The following is a 27,494-nucleotide window of genomic DNA, read 5'->3' as shown; positions in this document are numbered from 1 at the left end:
CATCTAAGAACTCTATCATAACGTTAGCCTATGGATTATAGTAACTGTCACCACAACACATGTAGGCTGCTTGTATGCTGTAATCGCTTATGTTAAGTAATGTTAGATTCAGAACTGTAAGTGGCTTTGCTTATTAGCCTACCTTCCACAAAATTGAGGCTGCATGAGTTTCCAAGTCCAGCGATGCAAGCGCATCCAGCCGTCTCTACTGATCCGTTGTTGGATACAAGTACACAAGCAGGTAAAAGCTAGTAAACGGAGCTGCTTGATTGGCTGGGCTGAACATCGGCCTTCAAAAATACCAATCCTTTTCCCTCCTCCTGTTGAAGCCGTTTGTGTGTGTTCCCAAATGTGAGCCATGTTTTGTTTCCTGAGTAGAATGGAACCCCCTTTTACTGAGACACAATGTAAAGGGAATTGTGTACAATGGTGTAGTATGTCCAATATGAAACCGCACTAAACAACATTATACGTCTGCTAACATTTCCTCATAAAATGTTAAGATTTTCGACCATTTGTATTATTTTTCACAATCTTCATTGCGGAACTTTTATTTTGAAGGACAATCTCCGAGGTCACAGCTTTATTCTGGCTAGGTCTTGCTTATTCTTGCTGGCGGAACGGAGGTCAAAGCAATCCGCGACAAGACTAGCTGCAGCCGTTGTTTTGAAGTACAGCTGTTTATTTTTTTACTACCACTTTGGTTTTTAATAATTGAAGACATCATCGAAGTACGATGTCAGATTTCGACCACAACCCGTTCGCGGACCCTGAATTCAATAATCCTTTTCAGGTAGGTGTAATACTCACCGGTCTGTCATTTGGCTATGCTAACTGGTTAGTCTTATTATAACTAGCAAGCTATGTCATCTCTGTTGAGTGCATGTTAGCTTACTAAGCTAACGTTAGCTAGTTTTCTAACGATAGTAGTGTCAGGTCGTTTCTCCTGGCATGACTGACAACATAGCAGCAGTAACGTCCGCTAGCTAGCTTGCAATAATTTCTAGCAAACGTTTAACATTAGCCTAGGTCGAAAATATATTGTCATCTTCAACCTAGACGTTAACAGTACAGTAACTCTCAATTCGTTATTTGGAACAAATATAAAGTTGTACTATATCAGGCAATTATTTACAAACGATATTAGCTAGTAGAGTAAACTAGCTAGCCAGATGATTTAGCGTATTCTTGTCATGTGTGATGTTATCAGTGTCAGTATGCTTGCTGCTACATCTAGCTAGCTAACGTTAACTTGCTTATGATTTGCCACCCATCTATTGTGGTGCGTCTTCACCTGAACTGTTTATCTCTGCTAGACCGGCAGCGTATATGGTCACACACGCACTTATGTGGCCTCATCTCATGTTGATTCATTAAGCACTTGTGAGTTATTCATTTAAGACAACTCATTGAAATTTATGTTGGCAGGCAGTTAGTGCTTGGCGTTGAACATGACAGCAGTGTTACAGACATGGTGGACATGACAGCAGTGTTACAGACATGGTGGACATGACAGCAGTGTTACAGACATGGTGGACATGACAGCAGTGTTACAGACATGGTGGACATGACAGCAGTGTTACAGACATGGTGGACATGACAGCAGTGTTACAGACATGGTGGACATGACAGCAGTGTTACAGACATGGTGGACATGACAGCAGTGTTACAGACATGGTGGACATGACAGCAGTGTTACAGACATGGTGGACATGACAGCAGTGTTACAGACATGGTGGACATGACAGCAGTGTTACAGACATGGTGGACATGACAGCAGTGTTACAGACATGGTGGACATGACAGCAGTGTTACAGACATGGTGGACATGACAGCAGTGTTACAGACATGGTGGACATGACAGCAGTGTTACAGACATGGTGGACATGACAGCAGTGTTACAGACATGGTGGACATGACAGCAGTGTTACAGACATGGTGGACATGACAGCAGTGTTACAGACATGGTGGACATGACAGCAGTGTTACAGACATGGTGGACATGACAGCCGTGTTACAGACATGGTGGACATGACAGCAGTGTTACAGACATGGTGGACATGACAGCAGTGTTACAGACATGGTGGACATGACAGCAGTGTTACAGACATGGTGGACATGACAGCAGTGTTACAGACATGGTGGACATGACAGCAGTGTTACAGACATGGTGGACATGACAGCAGTGTTACAGACATGGTGGACATGACAGCAGTGTTACAGACATGGTGGACATGACAGCAGTGTTACAGACATGGTGGACATGACAGCAGTGTTACAGACATGGTGGACATGACAGCAGTGTTACAGACATGGTGGACATGACAGCAGTGTTACAGACATGTGGCAGTGTTACAGACATGACAGCAGTGTTACATGGTGGACATGACAGCAGTGTTACAGACATGACATGTTACAGACATGGTGGACATGACATGACAGCAGTGTTACAGACATGGTGGACATGACAGCAGTGTTACAGACATGGTGGACATGACAGCAGTGTTACAGACATGGTGGACATGACAGCAGTGTTACAGACATGGTGGACATGACAGCAGTGTTACAGACATGGTGGACATGACAGCAGTGTTACAGACATGGTGGACATGACAGCAGTGTTACAGACATGACATGACAGTGTTACAGACATGGTGGACATGACAGCAGTGTTACAGACATGGTGGACATGACAGCAGTGTTACGAGACATGGTGGACATGACATGTTACAGACATGGTGGACATGACAGCAGTGTTACAGACATGGTGGACATGACAGCAGTGTTACAGACATGGTGGACATGACAGCAGTGTTACAGACATGGTGGACATGACAGCAGTGTTACAGACATGGTGGACATGACAGCAGTGTTACAGACATGGTGGACATGACAGCAGTGTTACAGACATGGTGGACATGACAGCAGTGTTACAGACATGGTGGACATGACAGCAGTGTTACAGACATGGTGGACATGACAGCAGTGTTACAGACATGGTGGACATGACAGCAGTGTTACAGACATGGTGGACATGACAGCAGTGTTACAGACATGGTGGACATGACAGCAGTGTTACAGACATGGTGGACATGACAGCAGTGTTACAGACATGGTGGACATGACACAGACATGGTGGACATGACAGCAGTGTTACAGACATGGTGGACATGACAGCAGTGTTACAGACATGGTGGACATGACAGCAGTGTTACAGACATGGTGGACATGACAGCAGTGTTACAGACATGGTGGACATGACAGCAGTGTTACAGACATGGTGGACATGACAGCAGTGTTACAGACATGGTGGACATGACAGCAGTGTTACAGACATGGTGGACATGACAGCAGTGTTACAGACAGCAGTGTTACAGACATGGTGGACATGACAGCAGTGTTACAGACATGGTGGACATGACAGCAGTGTTACAGACATGGTGGACATGACAGCAGTGTTACAGACATGGTGGACATGACAGCAGTGTTACAGACATGGTGGACATGACAGCAGTGTTACAGACATGGTGGACATGACAGCAGTGTTACAGACATGGTGGACATGACAGCAGTGTTACAGACATGGTGGACATGACAGCAGTGTTACAGACATGGTGGACATGACAGCAGTGTTACAGACATGGTGGACATGACAGCAGTGTTACAGACATGGCGGACATGACAGCAGTGTTAGACATGGTGGACATGACAGCAGTGTTACAGACATGGTGGACATGACAGCAGTGTTAGACATGGTGGACATGACAGCAGTGTTACAGACATGGTGGACATGACAGCAGTGTTACAGACATGGTGGACATGACAGAGTGTTACATGACATGACAGCAGTGTTACAGACATGGTGGACATGACAGCAGTGTTACAGACATGGTGGACATGACAGCAGTGTTACAGACATGGTGGACATGACAGCAGTGTTACAGACATGGTGGACATGACAGCAGTGTTACAGACATGGTGGACATGACAGCAGTGTTACAGACATGACATGACAGCAGTGTTACAGACATGACAGCAGTGTTACAGACATGGTGGACATGACAGCAGTGTTAGACATGACATGACATGACATGTGGACATGACAGTGTTACAGACATGGTGGACATGACAGCAGTGTTACAGACATGGTGGACATGACAGCAGTGTTACAGACATGGTGGACATGACAGCAGTGTTACAGACATGGTGGACATGACAGCAGTGTTACAGACATGGTGGACATGACAGCAGTGTTACAGACATGGTGGACATGACAGCAGTGTTACAGACATGGTGGACATGACAGCAGTGTTACAGACATGGTGGACATGACAGCAGTGTTACAGACATGGTGGACATGACAGCAGTGTTACAGACATGGTGGACATGACAGCAGTGTTACAGACATGGTGGACATGACAGCAGTGTTACAGACATGGTGGACATGACAGCAGTGTTACAGACATGGTGGACATGACAGCAGTGTTACAGACATGGTGGACATGACAGCAGTGTTACAGACATGGTGGACATGACAGCAGTGTTACAGACATGGTGGACATGACATGACAGCAGTGTTACAGACATGGTGGACATGACAGCAGTGTTACAGACATGGTGGACATGACAGCAGTGTTACAGACATGGTGGACATGACAGCAGTGTTACAGACATGGTGGACATGACAGCAGTGTTGACAGCAGTGTTACAGACATGGTGGACATGACAGCAGTGTTACAGACATGACATGACAGCAGTGTTACAGACATGGTGGACATGACAGCAGTGTTACAGACATGGTGGACATGACAGCAGTGTTACAGACATGGTGGACATGACAGCAGTGTTACAGACATGGTGGACATGACAGCAGTGTTACAGACATGGTGGACATGACAGCAGTGTTACAGACATGGCGGACATGACAGCAGTGTTAGACATGGTGGACATGACAGCAGTGTTAGACATGGTGGACATGACAGCAGTGTTACAGACATGGTGGACATGACAGCAGTGTTACAGACATGGTGGACATGACAGCAGTGTTACAGACATGGTTGACATGACAGCAGTGTTACAGACATGGTGGACATGACAGCAGTGTTACAGACATGGTGGACATGACAGCAGTGTTACATGGTGGACATGACAGCAGTGTTAGACATGGTGGACATGACAGCAGTGTTAGACATGGTGGACATGACAGCAGTGTTAGACATGGTGGACATGACAGCCGTGTTACAGACATGGTGGACATGACAGCAGTGTTACAGACATGGTGGACATGACAGCAGTGTTACATGACATGACAGCAGTGTTACAGACATGGTGGACATGACAGCAGTGTTACAGTGTTGACAGTGTTAGACATGGTGGACATGACAGCAGTGTTAGACATGGTGGACATGACAGCCGTGTTACAGACATGGTGGACATGACAGCAGTGTTACAGACATGGTGGACATGACAGCAGTGTTAGACATGGTGGACATGACAGCCGTGTTACAGACATGGTGGACATGACAGCAGTGTTACAGACATGGTGGACATGACAGCAGTGTTACAGACATGGTGGACATGACAGCAGTGTTACAGACATGGTGGACATGACAGCAGTGTTAGACATGGTGGACATGACAGCCGTGTTAGACATGGTGGACATGACAGCCGTGTTACAGACATGGTGGACATGACAGCAGTGTTACAGACATGGTGGACATGACAGCAGTGTTACAGACATGGTGGACATGACAGCAGTGTTAGACATGGTTGACATGACAGCAGTGTTACAGACATGGTGGACATGACAGCAGTGTTACAGACATGGTGGACATGACAGCAGTGTTACAGACATGGTGGACATGACAGCAGTGTTACAGACATGGTTGACATGACAGCAGTGTTACAGACATGGTGGACATGACAGCCGTGTTAGACATGGTGGACATGACAGCCGTGTTACAGACATGGTGGACATGACAGCAGTGTTACAGACATGGTGGACATGACAGCAGTGTTACAGACATGGTGGACATGACAGCAGTGTTACAGACATGGTGGACATGACAGCAGTGTTACAGACATGGTTGACATGACAGCAGTGTTACAGACATGGTGGACATGACAGCAGTGTTACAGACATGGTGGACATGACAGCCGTGTTAGACATGGTGGACATGACAGCCGTGTTAGACATGGTGGACATGACAGCCGTGTTACAGACATGGTGGACATGACAGCAGTGTTACAGACATGGTGGACATGACAGCAGTGTTACAGACATGGTTGACATGACAGCAGTGTTACAGACATGGTGGACATGACAGCAGTGTTACAGACATGGTGGACATGACAGCAGTGTTACAGACATGGTGGACATGAAAGCAGTGTTACAGACATGGTGGACATGACAGCCGTGTTACAGACATGGTGGACATGACAGCAGTGTTACAGACATGGTGGACATGACAGCAGTGTTACAGACATGGTGGACATGACAGCAGTGTTACAGACATGGTGGACATGACAGCAGTGTTACAGACATGGTGGACATGACAGCAGTGTTACAGACATGGTGGACATGACAGCAGTGTTACAGACATGGTGGACATGACAGCAGTGTTACAGACATGGTGGACATGACAGCAGTGTTACAGACATGGTGGACATGACAGCAGTGTTACAGACATGGTGGACATGACAGCAGTGTTACAGACATGGTGGACATGACAGCAGTGTTACAGACATGGTGGACATGACAGCAGTGTTACAGACTTCACCGGCCAACGTGTTGCTTGTATTGGACTGTGTGTAGCATTGACCATTTTTTATGTTGTGGGAAACAAAATACTTTTATATGTCCAAAACACGCCCTTTCGCAACTGACACAATGTAGATTCATCTTCAATGGCCACACGCTGATTCTTCTTGAAGTCTGCAGAGTAGAAGTCTGAGCACAACCCACATGCTATAAAAATGTGTGTCTGTGATCTATTTGGAATAAATAATCCAGGGGATTTGAAGAGGGGGTGAATGGGAGCACTGTTGGGGCACCTTTTGTTGTCAGTGATTCTGGGAATGATAATCCCAGTCTTTGAGGGTGTCTCTCGGCTCAGATCGCTTTGGACACAACATAGGTAGTTTGGCCATCGTTCTGGTGTTTGGTGACGGAAAATAGTAATACCACAATATAACTGACATCACAAAAATAAATGTTTCCTGACAACAAAAGCATATGTATAATTTCTAGGAACTGTATTTACCAGACATAACGTGAAATGTCTTTTGCTATCAAATAAACATCTGAATCCAACTTTGTCCAAACTGCACCATATTCCTGCTGTGTAAACCGTGGTAGGAAGTCTCGCATGAGGTGTGTGGTCTAATGGTAGCCCGCTGTCTCAACTGGTGTCTAGGAATTCAATCACCACATTGTGATTGACAGGTAGAATACTCTATTCAAGCCAATAATTTAAGTTGTTTCGTCAAAACAACATGATGGATGCCTACAGTCATTTGATGTGCTGCTATGTCCTGAGGGTCACAGCAGTCTAAGGCACTACAGTTCCTGGTTCAAATCCAGGCTGAATCGGGAGTCCCATAGGGCGGCGCAGGGCCAGATGGTTTGGCCGGGGTAGGCCATCATTGTAAATAAGAATTTGTTCTTAACTGACTTGCCTAGGAAAATTTTAAAAGTAAAAAAAATACAACAGTTCTGTGACCACACCACATTTGCTTTCCAGGAGTTCTGCATTGATACATGCTACTGTGGTGGTTGTAAGATGAGATGTTGCATTGCTTTCATTATGATAATTGTAGCCTATTTGTTACGTACGCCTCTAGGAAGAGCGAACGCAACACCCTGCTACAACTCGAACTCCCCGTGGAGTGAAAGGGATATGGGATTGTAGGTGCGAGTAAGGATGACAAAGGCAGAGAATGATACCGGTTACATGGAATTTATTCCATCACATGGTAATTTTGGGGGAAAGGGGCTGGACGGAACCAAAGAAAGTAAATGTCAAAGCCCCCTCTCCTACCTTACCTGCCTACCCACTACTTACCTAACTTAGCACCACCTGGTTTGCTAACCAAAATACAGGGGGTGGTCCACCCCGGTCTTACCTAGTGTGTATAGACAGTAAATACTGCGGGTTATGTATGTTCACTAATCAAAACAGTCCTTTGGACATAAACATACCTCTGCAGGACCGTTACAAAATAATTAACAAAAACCAACATAGGACATACTAATCAAATCTCTCCTAACAACAACCAACACAGGATCTCTCCCTTCTGAGCAACAGAACACTGGCTTATATAGCTGGAGAAGGAGTTGGTAATTGAAGACAGCTGTTTCTGATGAGAGGGTGGGGTCAGCGCCAATCATCAATGGGGCAGACCAATCAGCTGCTTAGAGGAATCTGGGAAGCCATCCTGAAACACACACATACATACAAACAAAACCACAACACAGAAACTGAGGAACGTAACACTATTACTTAGATCTGTAGACTGTCAATGTAGAAGTGTCTTACCAGGTAGAAACTGTGTATTTGATCCTCACAGCACATTTTACCCTGTTTGTTTGGTGAACAGGTCCTGCTTTGTATTGTTTGCCTAGACTGCTTCCTAGCTAAGTCAAACTCAACTCGATGATGTAGCCAACTTCATATCAACAGAGTTGAGCGGCGACTAGTGTGGGCGGACTGGAGCTCGCAACATCACATGGACATTTACCCGTGTAATTGCGGGCTATTTGGTTGCTGAAATCTGTAGTTTTGATAACTTCATTTTATGTGATGTCGCGACCTGCAGTCGGCCCACACTAGGCGCCGCTCAACTCCGTTGATGAGAAATAGGCCTGCGTTCCAGAGTTCAGTTTAACTTCGTTAAGTTACTTCCCAGGCTAGTTGTTCCTTGTTTTAGACACAAACCTCTTTCTTGCTTTCTCTCTTGCCTTTTCTTTCTCTGTTTCAATTAAATTATAGTTTAATCACTGCCACGGTTGCTTGCTAGCTCTCAACACACACATACTCTTGTCCTTTAATCATTGCTTTGTCAATCCTGGGAGCAGCGGAGTTACCCTCATTCAATTCTGTCCCCTCCTTGCTCTTTGAATAATGTGGCTTGGTCGTACGCATGGTTTTATTGTTAGAGAAGGTATGAATGGTGTACTTCCCACAGCTAACTGTGCTGTATAGAAATGTGTGTAACTCAACACGAGTTGTGGAGTGGTGTGCTAACCACAGTGCCACAAACAGTAATTTATTGGGCTATACATGATTAGTCCCTCTGCATTTCTCTGCTCTCACGTATTGCTGCAGATTGTGGACCCCAGGAAGAGTAGCTGCTGCTATTGCAACAGCTAATGGGATCCTAAAAAATATATATAGTACCAGTCCAGTTTGGACACACCTACTCATTCCAAGGTTTTTCTTTATTTTTTAACTACATTGTAGATTAATAGTGAGATTCATAGAACTATGAAATTACACATGGAATCATGTAAACAAAAAAGTTTTAAACAAATCAAAATATTTGAGCTTCTTCAAAGTAGCCACCCTTTGCCTTGATGACAGCTTTGCACATTCTTGGCATTGTCTCAACCAGCTTCATGAGGTAGTCACCTGGAAGGCATTACAACTAACAGGTGTCCCTTGTTAATTTGTGGAATTTATTTCCTTAATGCGTTTGAGCCAATCAGTTGTGTTGTAACAAGGTAAAGGTGGAATACAGATGATAGCCCTATTTGGTAAAAGACCAAGTCCATACGATGACAAGAACAGCTCAAATAAGCAAAGAGAAACAACAGTCCATTACTTTAAGACAGGAAGGTCTGACGATCCGGAAAATGTCAAGAACTTTGAAAGTTTATTCAAGTGCAGTTGCAAAAACCATCAAATAAATGTTTCAGAATTCAAGTAACAGACACATCTCAACATCAACTGTTCAGAGGAGACTGTGTGAATCAGGCCTCCATGGACGAATTACTACAAAGAAACCACTAAAGGGGCCCCCATTTAAGAATAATAAAATATTTGCTTGGGCCAAGAAACACGAGCAATTAACATTAGATTGGTGGAAATCTGTCCTTTGGTCAAATTTGAGATTTTTGCTGCACTCTGCAGCGATACGCCAGCCCATCTGTTTTGCGCTTAGTGGGACTATCATTTGTTTTTCAACAGGACAATGACCTATAACACACCTCCAGGCTGTGTAAGGATTCATTGACCAAGAAGGAGTGTGATGGAGTGCTGCATCATATGACATGGCCTCCACAATTAACCAATCTAAACCCAATTGAGATGGTTTGGGATGAGTTGGACCGCAGAGTGAAGGACAACAGCCAACAAGTTCTCAGCATATGTGGGAACTCCTTCAAGACTGTTGGAAAAGCATTCCTCATGAAGCTGTTTGAAAGAATGCCAAAAGTGTGCAAAGCTGTCATCAAGGCAAAGGGTGGCTACTTTGAAGAATCTTTAATATATTTTGATTTGTTTAACACTTTTTTGGGGGTTACTACATGATTCCATATGTGTTATTTCAGTTTTCTATTTGTATAGTTTTCTTCACTATTATTCTACAATGTAGAAATTTGTACAAAATAAAGAGAAACCCTTGAATGAGTGGGTGTGTCAACTTTTGACGTGTGTGTGTGTGTGGACATCCAGGATTGGTCAGAGTTCAGAGCTGGAAGGCTGTCGTGATTCCATCTGAAGTGCTCACATTTGTCACTTGAATTGGGACATGAGTGCCTGCCTTACCCCAGTCCTAGTGGGCCGCTGTCCTGTTGGGCTCCTCCCTGTCATGGATCAATAAATCACATATTGCACAGAGTGCACAGCACACACCTAGTTTCTTAGTGATTTAAAAGGCATGGATGTGAAGCAGCAGGGACTGCTGTCCTCAATGACCAAATCTGTGCACCCCAGAATTAGGCCTAGGCTAACCTAACAGAACACAGGATTTCTAAGACCACTGTTGGTAATGGCATTGTTAGTTCAATCAATCAAATGTATTTATAAAGCCCTTTTTACATCAGCAGATGTCACAGTGCTATACAGAAACTCAGTCTAAAACCCCAAACAGGAAGCAATGCAGATGTAGAAGCACGGTGGCTCGGAAAAAACTCCCTAGAAAGGCAGGACCCTAGGAAGAAACCTAGAGAGGAACCAGGTTCTGGGTGGTAGTTAGTCCTCTTTATTTTTATTTAACCTTTATTTAACTAGGGAAGTCAGTTAAGAACAAATTCTTATTTTCAATGACAACCTAGTCGAAGCTGGGCCAATTGTGTGCCGTCCTATGGAACTCTCAATCCCGGCCGGTTGTGATACAGCCTGGAATCGAACCGGGGTCTGTAGGGACGCCTCTAGCCCTGAGATGTAGTGCCTTAGAACGCTGCGCCACCCGGGAACCCTGGCTGTGACAGGTGGAGCTTATAAGAGTACATGACCATTTACGGCCAGATTGTTCATCAAGATGTTCATAGATGACCAGCAAGGTCAAATAATAATCAGTGGTTGTAGAGGGTGCAATATGTCAGTACCTCAGGAGTAAATGTCAGTTTACTTTCATAGCCGCTTTTCATTGACTCCCCATTTCAGCCTGTTTAAGCCTTGAAGCCAGTAGCTTTGTGATTAATTCCCTGCAACTCCGGGCTCTCTTCAATAGTTCATGAAATCATATGGTGCTGTCATGGTGACAGCTGGTGCTTCGGGTATTTTTGGCTGCTTTCCCCTGACTTGCTTCCTGCTCTTTCATGGTAGTTTCTCTTATCAAATAATTTGCCTTCCTAAAACCCATCTACCATAGAGCTGATGAAGAAGTCGTTGTTGCAATGTCTCTATGAGATTGATGTAGGGAGGCTACAAGTTATCCCTATCTAACACACACACACACACCCACGTGTTTGTGTGTTTACATTGTGCGCGTCAGCGTCATTGTTGCTGTGGCAGTAGTGACTGCCTGTACGGCTGCTTTCTCTCTGTGAGATGCTCTCAGAAGGAGAGGAATACTTCACCTTCTCGTGGAGCTATGTTAACGGCCCCTCATTTCTAATATTAACTGAGATGTTTTTTGTGTTTCACATAACCTAGATCGGCCCAACCTGTTGAATCTGTTGTACTGTAGGCTAACAAAAGCAGTAGCTTATCTTGTAGTTTTGAAGTTCCATGTGCTGTGCTTGTACTTAAGCGCTGTGTGTTTGTGGCTGTGCGTCAGGACCGTATTACAGATTCATCACTATATACCCTGAAATATTGATGACTGACCTGTCCTCGGGACAAGGAGCAGCCTGCTTCTGTTAAACACAGACATGAGTCAGTCAGAACAGAGGAGGAGGGTTGGACTGGGACAGACTGACTGATACTGGACTGTACCGGCTGTAACTGGCTATACTCCACTGCACCAGTCTGTAGCCAATAAATCCAGTATAAACTGCTATCTTGGACCGCACTGAACCTGAGTCTCATCTGAATTTATGCTGTATGAGTGAAATGTCTTGTCATTGTGAGTTGGCTACCTGAAATGCACCCTACACCATGCACACACACACACAGTGATGATATAGACTACACCAAAGCACACCTTATTCTCTGTTTCAGAGCTGACCGCAGCACACACCTGTAGACACAGTGGACACACAGTAGTTAAACAATGCATCAGTCCTGGGAGGTGCACCCATAGGCCTACTTTTAGCACTTGGCAAATAGCCTAGCTGTTGCCTGCTGGATTTACAAGGAGACTGGAGAACAAAGTAGGCCAATGAAACTGAGATTTTAACCGACTGATACTAACATGGAATCTGCATAGCCTAAAATAAAGGTTGATGAAATATAATGATTAGCCTAGACTGTATCTGTCTACACTGCACAGCATGCCAGCAGCAGTACCCAGTCTTTTTTCTTAGCAGAGGAAGGCGTTCTCTTCTCTAACTAGTGGGCTCTGACATATTTATAGCTGTCTGTGGTGGGGAAAATGATTGGAATCATCCTGTCTTTGCCAGTTTTGGATTATAGCCCTGGGTTGACAGTGAAGGTTAGCCTGCTGTTGGGGTCGGTCTGTCTGCAGCCTTGTAATTGTGGAGGAATTCTCTTCTTCAGATGAAAAGTACGTTCTGTTTGTTCTTTTGAAAACCTGAGGCCAGGTTAGGTAGATGAGGCTGGTGGTGCTCTTGATTTGTAAGCAGACATCATAGATTGGGTTGAAGTAAGCTTAGGCTAGTCTAGCATCCACTACAGATGTTCCGTTCACGTCACACGAGTGGCTTTAGCGTTCATTCATCACACCATGGTAATGCAGCAGATATAGGCGAGGCAATTTGAGAGCCTGTTATTAAGGCCTGATTTACTCCATGGGAGTGCAGTCTGACTGCCTCACTGCTTCTGGTGATATACTGTATGGACACTGACTTTGTTCTCTCTTTTCCTTTCCTCTCAGGATCCGTCAGTGACACAAGTAACACAAAATGCTCCTCCGGGGTTGGAAGAGTACAACCCCTTCACAGATGCCAAGCCGGTGAGAACTGCACAGTACACTGCACATTGTTAGACGTGTTGAGGAGAGGTGGGCTGTTGGATGTGAGATAGCGACACCATTGATGAGATAAATAGAAGAGCTGATATGGTACTGATGGTGACAACAGATGATTAGTGTTCGTTATGGTATTATATTCAGAGTTACCTTCCAGGAGGAGTGATTGAAGATTCTGATTCCTGAATGTCTGCTTCTCAGCTAACACCCTATTCCCTCGTTAGTGATATATGACATTTAGCAGACATTTAGCAGTCATATGTGCATACATTTTTAAGTGGTCCCGGGAATTTTACTCACTATCCTAGGGTTGCAAGCACCATGTTCTACCAATAGAGGACCACTAGTACACTACCTTGTTTTGAGCTATCCTCCATGTAGTGTACTACATGGAGGATAGGGTGTGGGTTGACACTAAACCAGTGTGTGATGATTCTATTTTCTCCCAGGTCCCTCCTGGCACTGCACCCAAAGTAGCTGCCCCCACCACCAACACACAGCCAGCCATCATGAAGCCTACGGAAGAACCGCCTGCATACTCGCAGCCTCAACAGACACAGGTACCCCCGGCTCCCCCACACACACCTCACAACCTCTTCTGCCCTTTTACACCATGCAATTCCACCCCTCTGAAGAAAAGAGAGGAGAGCTCTACGGCTGCACCTTTTCGCAATGGAATGTATTTCCATATAAACACCATGCATGCCCTCCCTGGGGTGGGTGTGACAGCTCCTGGCTAGGAGGCAGCAGGCTCTCCCTCAGCATGTGGAGTGTTCTAATAAAAGCTGTTTGTGACAGTGTGGAGATGGCTTAGCTCTACACCTTGCCTCCTGAGGGAAAAGTATTACTTAGTGTTTGCAAAAAGAGAGTGTGATAGAGACACAAGCAGACAGATAACACAGGAAAAAGAAAACGCCTTAATCTAAAGTTTTAGGAACTTTTTATACCTCTACTGACACAGTTTTGTCCTTGATCATACACACACAGAGAGTTTCAGAATGCTGCACCAGGAAGTTGGCAATAAGGCATGTGACTAGTATCCTTCCTCTTCACTGTTTAAATACAAATCCTTTGTACTTTAAATATGCATTGTTCAGCATTCTTTTTCAGTAGATGGCTAGTGACTAGCGATAGCTAATGATGTCAAATGCAGATATTGCTTCACCTGCAGTTGTAGCATGCTACAGATGAGGCACACACGTTATAGCGAGGCAATTAGCATTTTGTAAAGTAAGAAGCAGAGCGTTAATTATTCTGTCTTGCATGGAGAGAGAGCTGTTGGAGCTGACGACTGGGACTGTGCTGTCATCTGTGCTGACACTGTAGTCTCTGCCAAACACACACACACACACACACAGATACAGTTGAAGTCGGAAGTTTACATACATCTTAGCCAAATACATTTAAACTCAGTTTTTCACAATTCCTGACATTTAATCCCAGTAAAGATTCCCTGTTTTAGGTCAGTTGGGATCACCACTTTATTTTAAGAATGTGAAATGTCAGAATAATAGTAGAGAATCATTTATTTCAGCTTTTATTTCTTTCATCACATTCCCACTGGGTCAGAAGTTTACATGCACTCAATTTAGTAGCATTGCCTTTTAAATTGGTTAACTTGGGTCAAACGTTTCGGGTAGCCTTCCACAACCTTTCAGGCGTTTGGAAATTGCTCCCAAGGATGATCCAGACTTGTGGAGGTCTACAATCTCTTTTTTGGCTGATTTCTTTTGATTTCCCCATGATGTCAATGAGAGGCACTGAGCTTGAAGGTTGGCCTTGAAATACATCCACAGGTACACCTCCTTGACTCAAGTGATGTCAATTAGCACTGGTTGGCCTTCTAAAGCCATCGCATTATTTTCTGGAATTTTCCAAGCTGTTTAAAGTCAGTCAACTTAGTGTATGTAAACTTCTGACCTGCTGGAATTGTGATACAGTGAAATAATCTGTCTTTAAACAATTGTTTTAAAAATGACTTGTCATGCACAAAGTAGATGTCCTAACCGACTTGCCAGAACTATAGTTCGTTAACAAGAAATGTGTGGAGTGGTTGAAAAATGGGTTTTAATGACTCCAACCTAAGTGTATGTAAACTTCCTACTTCAACTGTACATTACAAAACAAGGTCAGCTGCCTCAATTTCAAGTTGACTTGAAGTTAACTGTCAGAGATCAACTCAGACTTGTCAGCCATATGGAGCCTCAGTCTGCATAACGTCCGCAACATCTCTGTGTACTGTAGTGTCAGTGCCCCCTGTTTGACTGTGTGTGTAGGAGCAAGTGCGGGCTTCAGCAGAGCTGCTGAGGAGACAGGAGGAGCTGGAGAGGAAGGCAGCAGAGCTAGACCGCCGGGAGAGAGAGATGCAGTCCCTCAACGCATCAGGAGGTTGGCACCAACCTTCATACAACATTCAATGTTTCCACATTAAAACATTGTTAAGCTCTGTCAGACCCAAAAGTTCAAACAAGATCTTAGCAACATCATTCTCCTCTCTCCTGGTTCAGGTAGGAAAAACAACTGGCCTCCTCTCCCAGAGAAGTTCCCTGTGGGTCCCTGTTTCTACCATGACATCACAGTGGACATCCCTGTAGATTTCCAGAAGACTGTCAAGATCATGTACTACATCTGGATGTGTGAGTGACTATCTATGTTCCCTAAACCTCATAACTACATAAACCTAGCTCCAGTCTCTACCCAAGATCATGTACTACATCTGGATGTGTGAGTGACTGTATCTATGTTCCCTAAACCTCATAACTACATAAACCTAGCTCCAGTCTCTACCCAAGATCATGTACTACATCTGGATGTGTGAGTGACTGTATCTATGTTCCCTAAACCTCATAACCACATAAACCTAGCTCCAGTCTCTACTCAAGATCATGTACTACGTCTGGATAAGTGTGACCTCATATGTTAACTGCTCTGCTCCCTTGTCAAGTCAGACTCTACTATGGCAAATGTACAGTTTTTAGAATTGTACTTTCAATATGCCTGAACTTTTGCCTGAGTTTTGTTGCAAGCTTAAAAAAATACTATTCTCCAGATCTCCCAGCTGTCTTGTCTGACAGCATATCTTAGAGCTGAAAAGGCCATTGAGAAGTGGTACAAAGGAACATGTAAATGCAGCATGTATTCAATATGAGCCAATAGTACAGGGTGGAATTCCACTACCACATGATGCAGCTAGTCATGTGACCGGGTCAGGTGACTGGGGGAGGCTTTGGGAGTTCCAACCTGTCTTGGGCACTCCTACCTCTCTCCTACAGTATCTCCCTTCCTGCATCTCTCTCTCTCACCTTCTCCTCTCTTTCCCCACACCTTATGCGATTTTCCCCGTCTCACCAGAGAGCATTATAGAAGTGTTAGATTCTTCAGTATGGTTCAGAATAGTTCGCTATAGTTATGACTGTCCATGCCAATGTGACTGTAGACTACAACACACCAGACTCTATACAATGCCCAGAGTCATGCCATTATTATAGCCCCAAGGTAGAGTTCTGCTTATTGTGAATTATTTAATTGACTGTGTGTGTGTACGCCATGTGTGTGTGTGAACACTGTTTAGTTTATTAGGATCCCCATTAGCTCCTGCACATGCAGCAGCTACTCTTCCTGGGGTCCACATAAAACGTACAAATACATGACAAAGTACAGTACAGTTAAATGAGAGCTTTAGAAAGAGGCGCTGTGATAAAATATGTTTTTAAAGGTAAACTTATTTTTTCTATAAATAAAAAGCAAGTTTAGCTTTAAAAACATTGTATCACAGCGTCTTTATTCACCTTTATTTAACCAGGTAGGCTAGTTGAGAACAAGTTCTCATTTGCAACTGTGACCTGGTCAAGATAAAGCAAAGCAGTTCGACACGTACAACAACACAGAGTTACACATGGAATAAACAAACGTACAATCAATAATACAGTAGGAAAATCTATATACAGCATGTGCAAATGAGGTAGGATAAGAGAGGTAAGGCAATAAATAAGCCAGGGTGGAAAAGTAATTACAATATAGGAATGGTAGGATGTGCAAATGATGAATGTGCAAGTTGAGATACTGGGGTGCAAAGGAGCAAGATAAATAAATACAGTATGGGGATGAGGTAGATTGGATGGGATATTTACAGATGAGCTATGTACAGGTGCAGTGATCTGAGAGCTGTTATGACAGCTGGTGCTTAAAGCTAGTGAGGGAGATATGAGTCTCCAGCTTCCGAGATTATTGCAGGTCGTTTTGCCTGAGTAACATCTGGCTCTATACATAACTGAGCAGTGCATTGAATCTGTTTTGGGTTTGAGTACCATGAAGAAACCCATATTGGTGTGTCGGGTCTGTACTGTGTATCTGTTTTGGGTTTGAGTACCATGAAGAAACCCATATTGGTGTGTCGGGTCTGTACTGTGTATCTGTTTTGGGTTTGAGTACCATGAAGAAACTCATATTGGTGTGTCGGGTCTGTACTGTGTATCTGTTTTGGGTTTGAGTACCATGAAGAAACCCATATTGGTGTGTCGGGTCTGTACTGTCTATCTGTTTTGGGTTTGAGTACCATGAAGAAACCCATATTGGTGTGTCGGGTATGTACTGTGTATCTGTTTTGAAGTGTATACAAATAGATTATACAAGTGGTTAGGCATTTTTAAACACAAATGTCTTAAGACTAGAAGATAAGTAATTTTGTCCTCAACCATGAGACTGTCATGCATGTTGTTGATGTTAGTTCTCTGTGCAGTTTTTTTTACTAGTTAACAAAAAATGATGTATGTCATATAAAATATATTTACCCCACCTAGTATTGTAATCAAAACTTACCAGAAAGCATGTAGTCCTTGGCATCAGCTGTACATGTGATGGAAGAATGCACTGTGTGATGGAAGCTCACTGTACATGTGATGGAAGAATGCACTATGTGATGGAAGAATGCATTAGTGATGAAAGATCTTGAGCATCAGCTGTACATGTGATGGAAGAATGCACTGTACATGTGATGGAAGAATGCACTGTACATGTGATGGAAGAATGCACTGTACATGTGATGGAAGAATGCACTGTGGATGCAGAGGGTTGCAATTTCATTGATAGTTTAACCAAAATATGCCACGAGACCTAGAATTGCCTTGTGTATCCCATAGAAAATGTTCACTGTTATAAGCTAACTTTTTTTGATGAATGTACGCAAAACTGCAGGGCTTAACTTCCCATGGAAAATTCCCAGAAATTTCCTGGAAAGTAGACCATTTGCAACCCTTTGATGTATAAGTGGCATACTAATTATATCCATACTATGACCAATAAGCTCACTATAAGCTCACTATATACTCAATTCACGTCACAAATGGTACGGTTAGTGTGGGTAGTATGAGTATTCAAGCAGTTAGTCCTTTTAGCTTCTTGTAAGACGAGTGTAAAAATAGTAGAAGAGTAACAGCCCAAGGAAACTGCCCAAAGGGATACCGCACTGTACATACAGTGGGGCAAAAAAAGTATTGTCAGCCACCAATTGTGCAAGTTCTCCCACTTAAAAAGAGGAGAGAGGCCTGTAATTTTCATCATAGGTACACTTCAACTATGACAGACAAAATGAGGGAAAACATTTCAGAAAATCACATTGTAGGATTTTTAATGATTTTTAATTTTTTGCAAATTATGGTGGAAAATAAGTATTTGGTCACCTACAAACAAGCAAGATTTCTGGCTCTCACAGACCTGTAACTTCTTCTTTAAGAGGCTCCTCTGTCCTCCACTCGTTACCTGTATTAATGACACCTGTTTGAACTTGTTATCAGCATAAAAGACACCTGTCCACAACCTCAAACAGTCACACTCCAAACTCCACTATAGCCAAGACCAAAGAGCTGTCAAAGGACACCAGAAAGAAAATTGTAGACCTGCACCAGGCTGGGAAGACTGTGGGAGCAATTATTAGGAAATGGAAGACATACAAGACCACTGATAATCTCCCTCGATCTGGGGCTCCACGCAAGATCTCACCCCGTGGGGTCAAAATGATTACAAGAACGGTGAGCAAAAATCCCAGAACCACACGGGGGGACCTAGTGAATGACCTGCAGAGAGCTGGGACCAAAGTAACAAAGCCTATCATCAGTAACACACTATGCTGCCAGGGACTCAAATCCTGCAGTGCCAGACGTGTCCCCCTGACATGTCCAGGCCCGTCTGAAGTTTGCTAGAGAGCATTTGGATGATCCAGAAGAAGATGGGAGAATGTCATATGGTCAGATGAAACCAAAATATAACTTTTTGGTAAAAACTCAACTCGTCGTGTTTGGAGGACAAAGAATGGTGAGTTGCATCCAAAGAACACCATACCTACTGTGAAGCATGGAGGTGGAAACATCATGCTTTGGGGCTGTTTTTCTGCAAAGGGACCAGGACGACTGATCCGTGTAAAGGAAAGAATGAATGGGGCCATGTATCGTGAGATTTTGAGTGAAAACCTCCTTCCATCAGCAAGGGCATTGAAGATGAAACGTGGCTGGGTCTTTCAGCATGACAATGATCGCAAACACACCGCCCGGGCAACGAAGGAGTGGCTTCGTAAGAAGCATTTCAAGGTCCTGGAGTGGCCTAGCCAGTCTCCAGATCGGAACCCCATAGAAAATCTTTGGAGGGAGTTGAAAGTCCAAAACATCACTGCTCTAGAGGAGATCTGCATGGAGGAATGGGCCAAAATACCAGCAACAGTGTGTGAAAACCTTGTGAAGACTTACAGAAAACGTTTGACCTCTGTCATTGCCAACTAAGGGTATATAACAAAGTATTGAGATACTTATTTTCCACCATAATTTGCAAATAAATTCATAAAAAATCCTGCAATGTGATTTTCTGGATTTTTCCCTCATTTTGTCTGTCATAGTTGAAGAGTACCTATGATGAAAATTACAGGCCTCATCTTTCTAAGTTGGATAACTTGCACAATTGGTGGCTGACTAAATACTTTTTTGCCCCACTGTATCTGATGTTAGAGAAGCTTCCATTGAAGAATACTCTTGAGTTATATTGTATAAGTAACTCTCCATCCATGTGGTGGCAGGTGATGTAAAGCCATAACAAGTGAGGTTTTTCAATAACAAATTATGATCAATAACATTGAAGGCTGCTCTGAAATCCAACAAAACAGCTCCAACTATCATCTTATTATCCATTTCTTGTGTGTGTGTGTGTATACACTGTGTGCTGGTTCACGTTCCACTTGGCACGGCACCACCAGGCTCCTCAGTGTGTTCAATTATTTAGTTGCCATCTTTCCTAATCCTCCTCCTGTTCCTCACATCCTGTTCTTCATTAGCATGACTTGGCAGGACAGTGAGGTAGCTTGAGGTCCTCTATCAAAGTCTTTCAGATAGAAATGTAATGTTTTAGAGTTGATTTCTACACCTTTTTCTGCACATCAAAGATTTATATCAGCTCTATACTTAACATTAAATACCCTGCAGATAGAAATGTAAACTAACCAATGATATTATGTTTGGTTCTGCTCCAGTCCACACGGGGACACTGTTTGCCAACATGTTTGGCTGTTTGGCCTGGTTCTGTGTGGATGCGTCCAGAGGAGTGGACTTCGGCCTGTCCATGCTCTGGTTCATGATCTTCACTCCCTGCTCCTTCGTCTGCTGGTATAGACCCCTCTACGGAGCCTTCAGGTCGCTACATACACAATTACACACGCACACACGCACACACAGACGTCTTTGTCAACATTAAACAGGAAACTTTCTCCACCTCTCTCTCCAGGAGTGACAGCTCTTTCCGTTTCTTCGTCTTCTTTTTCGTCTACATCTGTCAGTTTGGTGTTCATGTGATGCAGTCCATCGGCATCTCCGGCTGGGGTGCCAGGTAAGGACAGGAAGCGATCACAGATATTGACAGAAAGTGACACGGTCACAATGTTCTCTGAGAAGAGAGGGTGCAACATAATGAACTTTGATTGCACATAGAAATACAAGTAATAAAGGTTACATGTTACTCACCCTTTAATCTTGTCTATGGTTGTCCTTTTTCCTTCAGTGGGTGGATTTCAGCTCTGACTGGTCTGAATAAGAGCATCCCTGTTGGCATCATCATGATCCTCATCGCTGCTCTATTCACTGCCCTTGCTACCATGTCCCTCATCATGTTCAAAAAGGTACCCCACACACACAATTCTTCATTATATTCATAAAGGTATGAATGAGACTCAGCCTTTCACTGTGTTAGAGACGATGAGACTTAATGGAACCAGAACACCCACACGGTCTCTGAGATGATGAACATGGGGTATTTATAGACATGCTCAAGTATATAATTACCTCTTCTCACTGCTCTGTCTCCTTTCTCCCTCCATTCCTCTCATCTTCCTTCCCTCTCATCTCTCTACACCCCCCTCTAATTTCTTCAGGTACATGGTATGTATCGCACCACAGGGGCCAGCTTTGAGAAGGCCCAGGCAGAGTTCGCCACGGGCGTCATGGCCAACAAGACGGTCCAGACAGCCGCCGCTACTGCAGCCTCCAACGCTGCCAGCGGAGCATTCAAGCAACAGATCTGATTGGTCCACAGACACCCCTAGAGCTCGCCCTCTTTCTTCTATCTGTTCAATCCAAGCTCCAGAGCGAGCTAGAGTTTCCCTGCCCTCCTAACCTAGCTCTACTGACATGACTAGCATGACACCTAGAAGGATGAGACCTATGATGTCATAGTAGATGAAATGAGAGGCTCGTTTGAATCGTTTCATTCAGTTCAATTTGTCTCCCAGTGCAGATGTACTTCCTATAGAGTCTTTGAGCTTTATGACATCCCCGTCTGATCCCTCTCCTTCTCATTCTGCTCACATGGTGACACCCAGCTTCCACCAAGCCCCGCCTCTCACATGCCCTGAGGGCTGTAACTCCGCCCACCCCAGTGACTTTATTAATGCACTCCTGTCCTGTGTCTGTCTTACCCCATACCCTTTAGTCATGTCACTAAGTGTTTGCAAACTTTCCTTTTGAGTGTATGATTGTGCAGCTGTGTGTATGTATGGGTGTACAGCTGTCTGTATGCGTGTGTATATGAATATTAGTGTCTCTCTATATGTTGATGCTGAGGCCTATATACTATATTTCTCTCATTCTCTAAAGCATTGTACCAAGTCAATTCAATGCACCAAGACTCTCTTAGCTGTAGCTATCCATTCACTTCCACGACTGTTTTATTAACTGGATTTAGCCAAGTACTGTTAAAATGTAACATTAAATAAAATCAACACTTGTTTACTTCTTTTGAACCCTGAGCCGGTCAGGCTGAGATGGTCACTAGTCAGTGAGGTGTGTCCTCTGGTGGTGATACTGGCTAGTGTTGATGATGAATGCTGTGCATTCCACAACATTGTTTAATACCTCGGAATGATCACATCTAAATGGTTTAATCTCAAGAAGCGAGTGTAAACCGATCAGAACTCTAAATCAGGAAGTTAAGGTACTATTATGTCTGTACAGTTCATACACTCTGGCAGTCACGCGACATGTTATTGTTCAGTTGACGTTATGATTAAAAGAGAGCAGTTAGCTCTGACACCTGTGGTTGCATCTGTCCAACTTAACAGGCACGAGTCTCAGAAATCAGGATTCTGTCTTCTACTGTCTTATCCTTTTCATAACCGTGCTTTTCTCACAGCCTTGTAGTCTTGCCTTTGATAACATTTGATCAAAATACCTTATAAACAAAGAACCAGATGACATGAACCTAAATGTCATAGCCTCTATCCTCCAGCCTTGTCCCTTGCTTTAGTGGTAAAGTTGCACTTCATGTAGACACTCCTTCACACACAGACACATCCACCCAACAGCTGGATTCTAGGCCTTGAGACCTGCACAGACACGTGTATGCTAGCTAAACTATATGCTAACAAATGACTCCAGCGTGTGAGAGAGCTAGCTCGTCTCCAGCCTTGGTTTTCTGGTGGAGACATACCTCAGTTACAGTTGGTACTATTCAGGATTATATCAAGATGTACTCTACGTGCATGACAAAGCTTGCAGATCAGCTGGACACTACTCTGGTCTAGGCATCTGTGTGTATAGAAGTCCATGGTTACACTCCAGTGAGTGGGTGAACTGATGAAAAGGAGGATTCTGTCTGTTTGAAGTTGATGCTGTGCATTAAAGTGAATCACTCCAATAGTCCCTCTTTCTCCAAACACCCCTTCAGAACAGGAGATATCATTGTTTATATCCCAGTTATATCATTGGTCTGTGCTGTGTAGATGCTGATCGCCTGAGTATTCATTATTGTATCTTCATGGTTGAGTGAAAGGAGAGATTATTCTATTCCCAGAGGCTTGTTTATTGGTTTGTCTGTTCTGTGTCTTCCCCTCAGTTCGATTGTATTCATCATGCTAGATAGAAAGTACTGAATAAGTTCTGATACCATTCAATTTATTAACTTGTCTTGTTTTGAGTGTTTATAACTGAACCTACCTGTGACTTTCAGCCTTTGAATGTGACATGAAGAGAGGTTGGGGATGTTTGAGGGGTGTGTGCGTGTCCATGTGTGCTGTAATATCATTGACGTGTGTGTTGTGGGGTGTCAGTCAAAGTGAAGTCTTAACAAGGATAACTGGTTGTTCAGTTGAACACTGTGGGCAGAGACAGGCTGGCATCTTCCTTTTTATACTTTCCTTAATAGTCTAATTGTCATCTCTCTGTGGTCTTGAGTATGAGTGAATGTGTGTGTGTGTGTTGAGCTACTTTAAGTTATTCTACATCTTTTGAAAATCTGAACGAATGGCACCTGAATGTTCCTGTTAAATATGTTGGCTTGAAAACAATAAATGCATCAACGGGGAAATAGGTCAGTAGGTGAAACTAAGCGATGTTTGTGTTTTGAGATGGACTGTGGCTTTAACTTGTGCTTTTTAATCGATGTATCAAGTATATAGTAAAGTACTGAGAATGAATATGAAATTTGTCTTGCTCAACTCTGACAATGAAATAAATTGAAGTTATTTAAAAAATTAAGCAAACTTTAAGGGATGTTTGTAGATTTTGTAAAGTTTGACAACTTGTCGGCTGGTATCCTGAATTTCATTGTACTGTACAGAAACTCTCCTCTCCTTTTTAGTCGCATGTTGAGTAGTTTAAGTTTTGTATATTTATTGTATTAACACAAAATAAAATTCAGAAGGCAACTCTACCTCCTTTTTTCGCGTTGGTACTTTCTGATATGGTGTTAAAAGCTGCACTACTAGTTGGTGCCAAGCAGAGGTCGGTAGAAACTAAAGGATCTGGAGTACTGAAAAGTGGTTGACCAGCTTGTCATGGATTGTGGCACTACATTGATCCTTCAACTAAAATTCTAGACGTCCTTGTGATTGATTCATGGTTGGTAATCTTTAATAAACAGATACCGGGGACGGACTGGAAGGACATAGAAAGGAAAAAAAGACTGGGACAGAGGGGATCAGATTGCCTCATGCCAAACTTCATGCAGGATTCCTCCTTCCTCACAGTGATCGTATGCTCCATTTTTACCCAGTGAGGGGATACGATTAAACTGTCCCGGGCACCTGGTAGGCGGTTTACACCAGTTGAAAAGTGATTGCATTCGTTTTGGAAACGGTCTGCCTCCCGAACGTGAGTCGGGTGCCCCGTTCTGGCTAATGCCAAAGTCTACTCAACGCGAAAGTGAAGAACAAAAATATAAACGCAACATCCAACAAACATTTTACTGAGTTCATATGAGGAAATCCGTCAATTGAAATACATTCATTAGGCCTTAATATATGGATTTCACATAACTGAGAAGACAGATTTGTATTTTTTATTTCACCTTTATTTAACCAGGTAGGCTAGTTGAGAACAAGTTCTCATTTGCAACTGCGACCTGGCCAAGATAAAGCATAGCAGTGTGAACAGACAAGTTACACATGGAGTAAACAATTAACAAGTCAACACAGTAGAAAAAAGAGGAGTCTATATACATTGTGTGCAAAAGGCATGAGGAGGTAGGCAAATAATTACTATTTTGCAGATTAACACTGGAGTGATAAATGATCAGATGGTCATGTACAGGTAGAGATATTGGTGTGCAAAAGAGCAGAAAAGTAAATAAAGAAAAACAGTATGGGGATGAGGTAAGTAAAAATGGGTGGGCTATTTACCGATAGACTATGTACAGCTGCAGCGATCGGTTAGCTGCTCAGATAGCAGATGTTTGAAGTTTGTGAGGGAGATAAGTCTCCAACTTCAGTGATTTTTTTTTTTTTTTCAATTCGTTCCAGTCACAGGCAGCAGAGAACTGGAACGAAAGGCGGCCAAATGAGGTGTTGGCTTTAGGGATGATCAGTGAGATACACCTGCTGGAGCGTGTGCTACGGATGGGTGTTGCCATCGTGACCAGTGAACTGAGATAAGGCGGAGCTTTACCTAGCATGGACTTGTAGATGACCTGGAGCCAGTGGGTCTGGCGACAAATATTTAGCGAGGGCCAGCCGACTAGAGCATACAAGTCGCAGTGGTGGGTGGTATAAGGTGCTTTAGTGACAAAACGGATGGCACTGGGATAAACTGCATCCAGTTTGCTGAGTAGAGTGTTGGAAGCAATTTTGTAGATGCATCGCCGAAGTCGAGGATCGGTAGGATAGTCAGTTTTACTAGGGTAAGTTTGGCGGCGTGAGTGAAGGAGGCTTTGTTGCGGAATAGAAAGCCGACTCTTGATTTGATTTTCGATTGGAGATGTTTGATATGAGTCTGGAAGGAGAGTTTACAGTCTAGCCAGACACCTAGGTACTTAGATGTCCACCTATTCAAGGTCGGAACCATCCAGGGTGATGATGCTGGTCAGGCGTGCGGGTGCAGGCAGCGAACGGTTGAAAAGCATGCATTTGGTTTTACTAGCGTTTAAGAGCAGTTGGAGGCCACGGAAGGAGTGTTGTATGGCATTGAAGTTCATTTGGAGGTTAGATAGCACAGTGTCCAAGGACGGGCCGGAAGTATATAGAATGGTGTCGTCTGCGTAGAGGTGGATCAGGGAATCGCCCGCAGCAAGAGCAACATCATTGATATATACAGAGAAAAGAGTCGGCCCGAGAATTGAACCCTGCGGCACCTCCGTAGACTGCCAGAGGACCGGACAGCATGCCCTCCGATTTGACACACTGAACTCTGTCTGCAAAGTAATTGGTGAACCAGGCAAGGCAGTCATCCGAAAAAACGACTGAGTCTGCCGATAAGAATATGGTGATTGACAGAGTCGAAAGCCTTGGCAAGGTCGATGAAGATGGCTGCACAGTGCTGTCTTTTATCGATGGCGGTTATGATATCGTTTAGTACCTTGAGCGCGGCTGAGGTGCACCCGTGACCGGCTCGGAAACCAGATTGCACAGCGGAGAAGGTACGGTGGGATTCGAGATGGTCAGTGACCTGTTTGTTGACTTGGCTTTCGAAGACCTTAGATAGGCAGGGCAGGATGGATATAGGTCTGTAACAGTTTGGGTCCAGGGTGTCGCCCCCTTTGAAGAGGGGGATGACTGCGGCAGCTTTCCAATCCTCGGGGATCTCAGACGATATGAAAGAGAGGTTGAACAGGCTGGTAATAGGGGTTGCGACAATGGCGGCGGATAGTTTCAGAAATAGAGGGTCCAGATTGTCAAGCCCAGCTGATTTGTACGGGTCCAGGTTTTGCAGCTCTTTCAGAACATCTGCTATCTGGATTTGGGTAAAGGAGAACCTGGAGAGGCTTGGGCGAGTAGCTGTGGGGGGCTGTTGGCCGAGGTTGGAGTAGCCAGGCGGAAAGGCATGGCCAGCCATTGAGAAATGCTTGTTGAAGTTGGATGGCTGGTCTCACACAATCACCCAGGTGAAGAAGCAGGATGTGGAGGTCCTGGGCTGGCGTGATTACATGTTGTCTATGGTTTTGAGGCCAGTTGGACCTACTGCCAAATTCTCTAAAACGATGTTGGTAGAGAAATGAACATT

General features: G+C 43.9%; 1 protein-coding gene across 2 annotated transcripts; it reads left to right on the top strand.

The window, feature by feature from the left end:
• The first annotated feature begins 50 nt into the window (after nt 1-50).
• On the top strand, nt 51-24,711 carry scamp1 (secretory carrier membrane protein 1). Of its 2 annotated transcripts, none has more exons than XM_052525574.1 (9): nt 51-241; nt 13,441-13,518; nt 13,983-14,093; nt 15,810-15,921; nt 16,041-16,169; nt 21,044-21,203; nt 21,295-21,396; nt 21,568-21,685; nt 21,938-24,711. In XM_052525574.1, the coding sequence occupies exons 1-9, from the start codon at nt 164-166 to the stop codon at nt 22,085-22,087; spliced, it is 1,038 nt and encodes a 345-aa protein (XP_052381534.1). In that variant the 5' UTR covers nt 51-163; the 3' UTR covers nt 22,088-24,711. The 2 variants fall into 2 exon arrangements, with proteins under 2 accessions (XP_052381534.1, XP_035613074.1); XM_035757181.2 differs by lacking the exon at nt 51-241 and adding an exon at nt 349-793.
• The last annotated feature ends 2,783 nt before the right edge of the window (nt 24,712-27,494 follow it).

The sequence above is a fragment of the Oncorhynchus keta genome, chromosome 9 (genome assembly GCF_023373465.1).
Source record: "Oncorhynchus keta strain PuntledgeMale-10-30-2019 chromosome 9, Oket_V2, whole genome shotgun sequence".
In the NCBI taxonomy this organism is placed as follows: Eukaryota; Metazoa; Chordata; class Actinopteri; order Salmoniformes; family Salmonidae; genus Oncorhynchus; species Oncorhynchus keta.
Note: the sequence above shows the minus strand (reverse complement) of the source record. Positions and strands in the feature narration are given on the sequence as shown.

What these genes read in the sequence shown, in the direction of transcription:
- scamp1 (XM_052525574.1), top strand. Translation starts at nt 164, where the DNA reads ATGAGTTTCCAAGTCCAGCGATGCAAGCGCATCCAGCCGTCTCTACTG. An exon ending in CATGTACTACATCTGGATGT is followed by an intron (nt 16,170 to 21,043) that starts GTGAGTGACTAT and finishes GTTCTGCTCCAG; the next exon opens with TCCACACGGGGACACTGTTT. An exon ending in CCCTCATCATGTTCAAAAAG is followed by an intron (nt 21,686 to 21,937) that starts GTACCCCACACA and finishes TAATTTCTTCAG; the next exon opens with GTACATGGTATGTATCGCAC.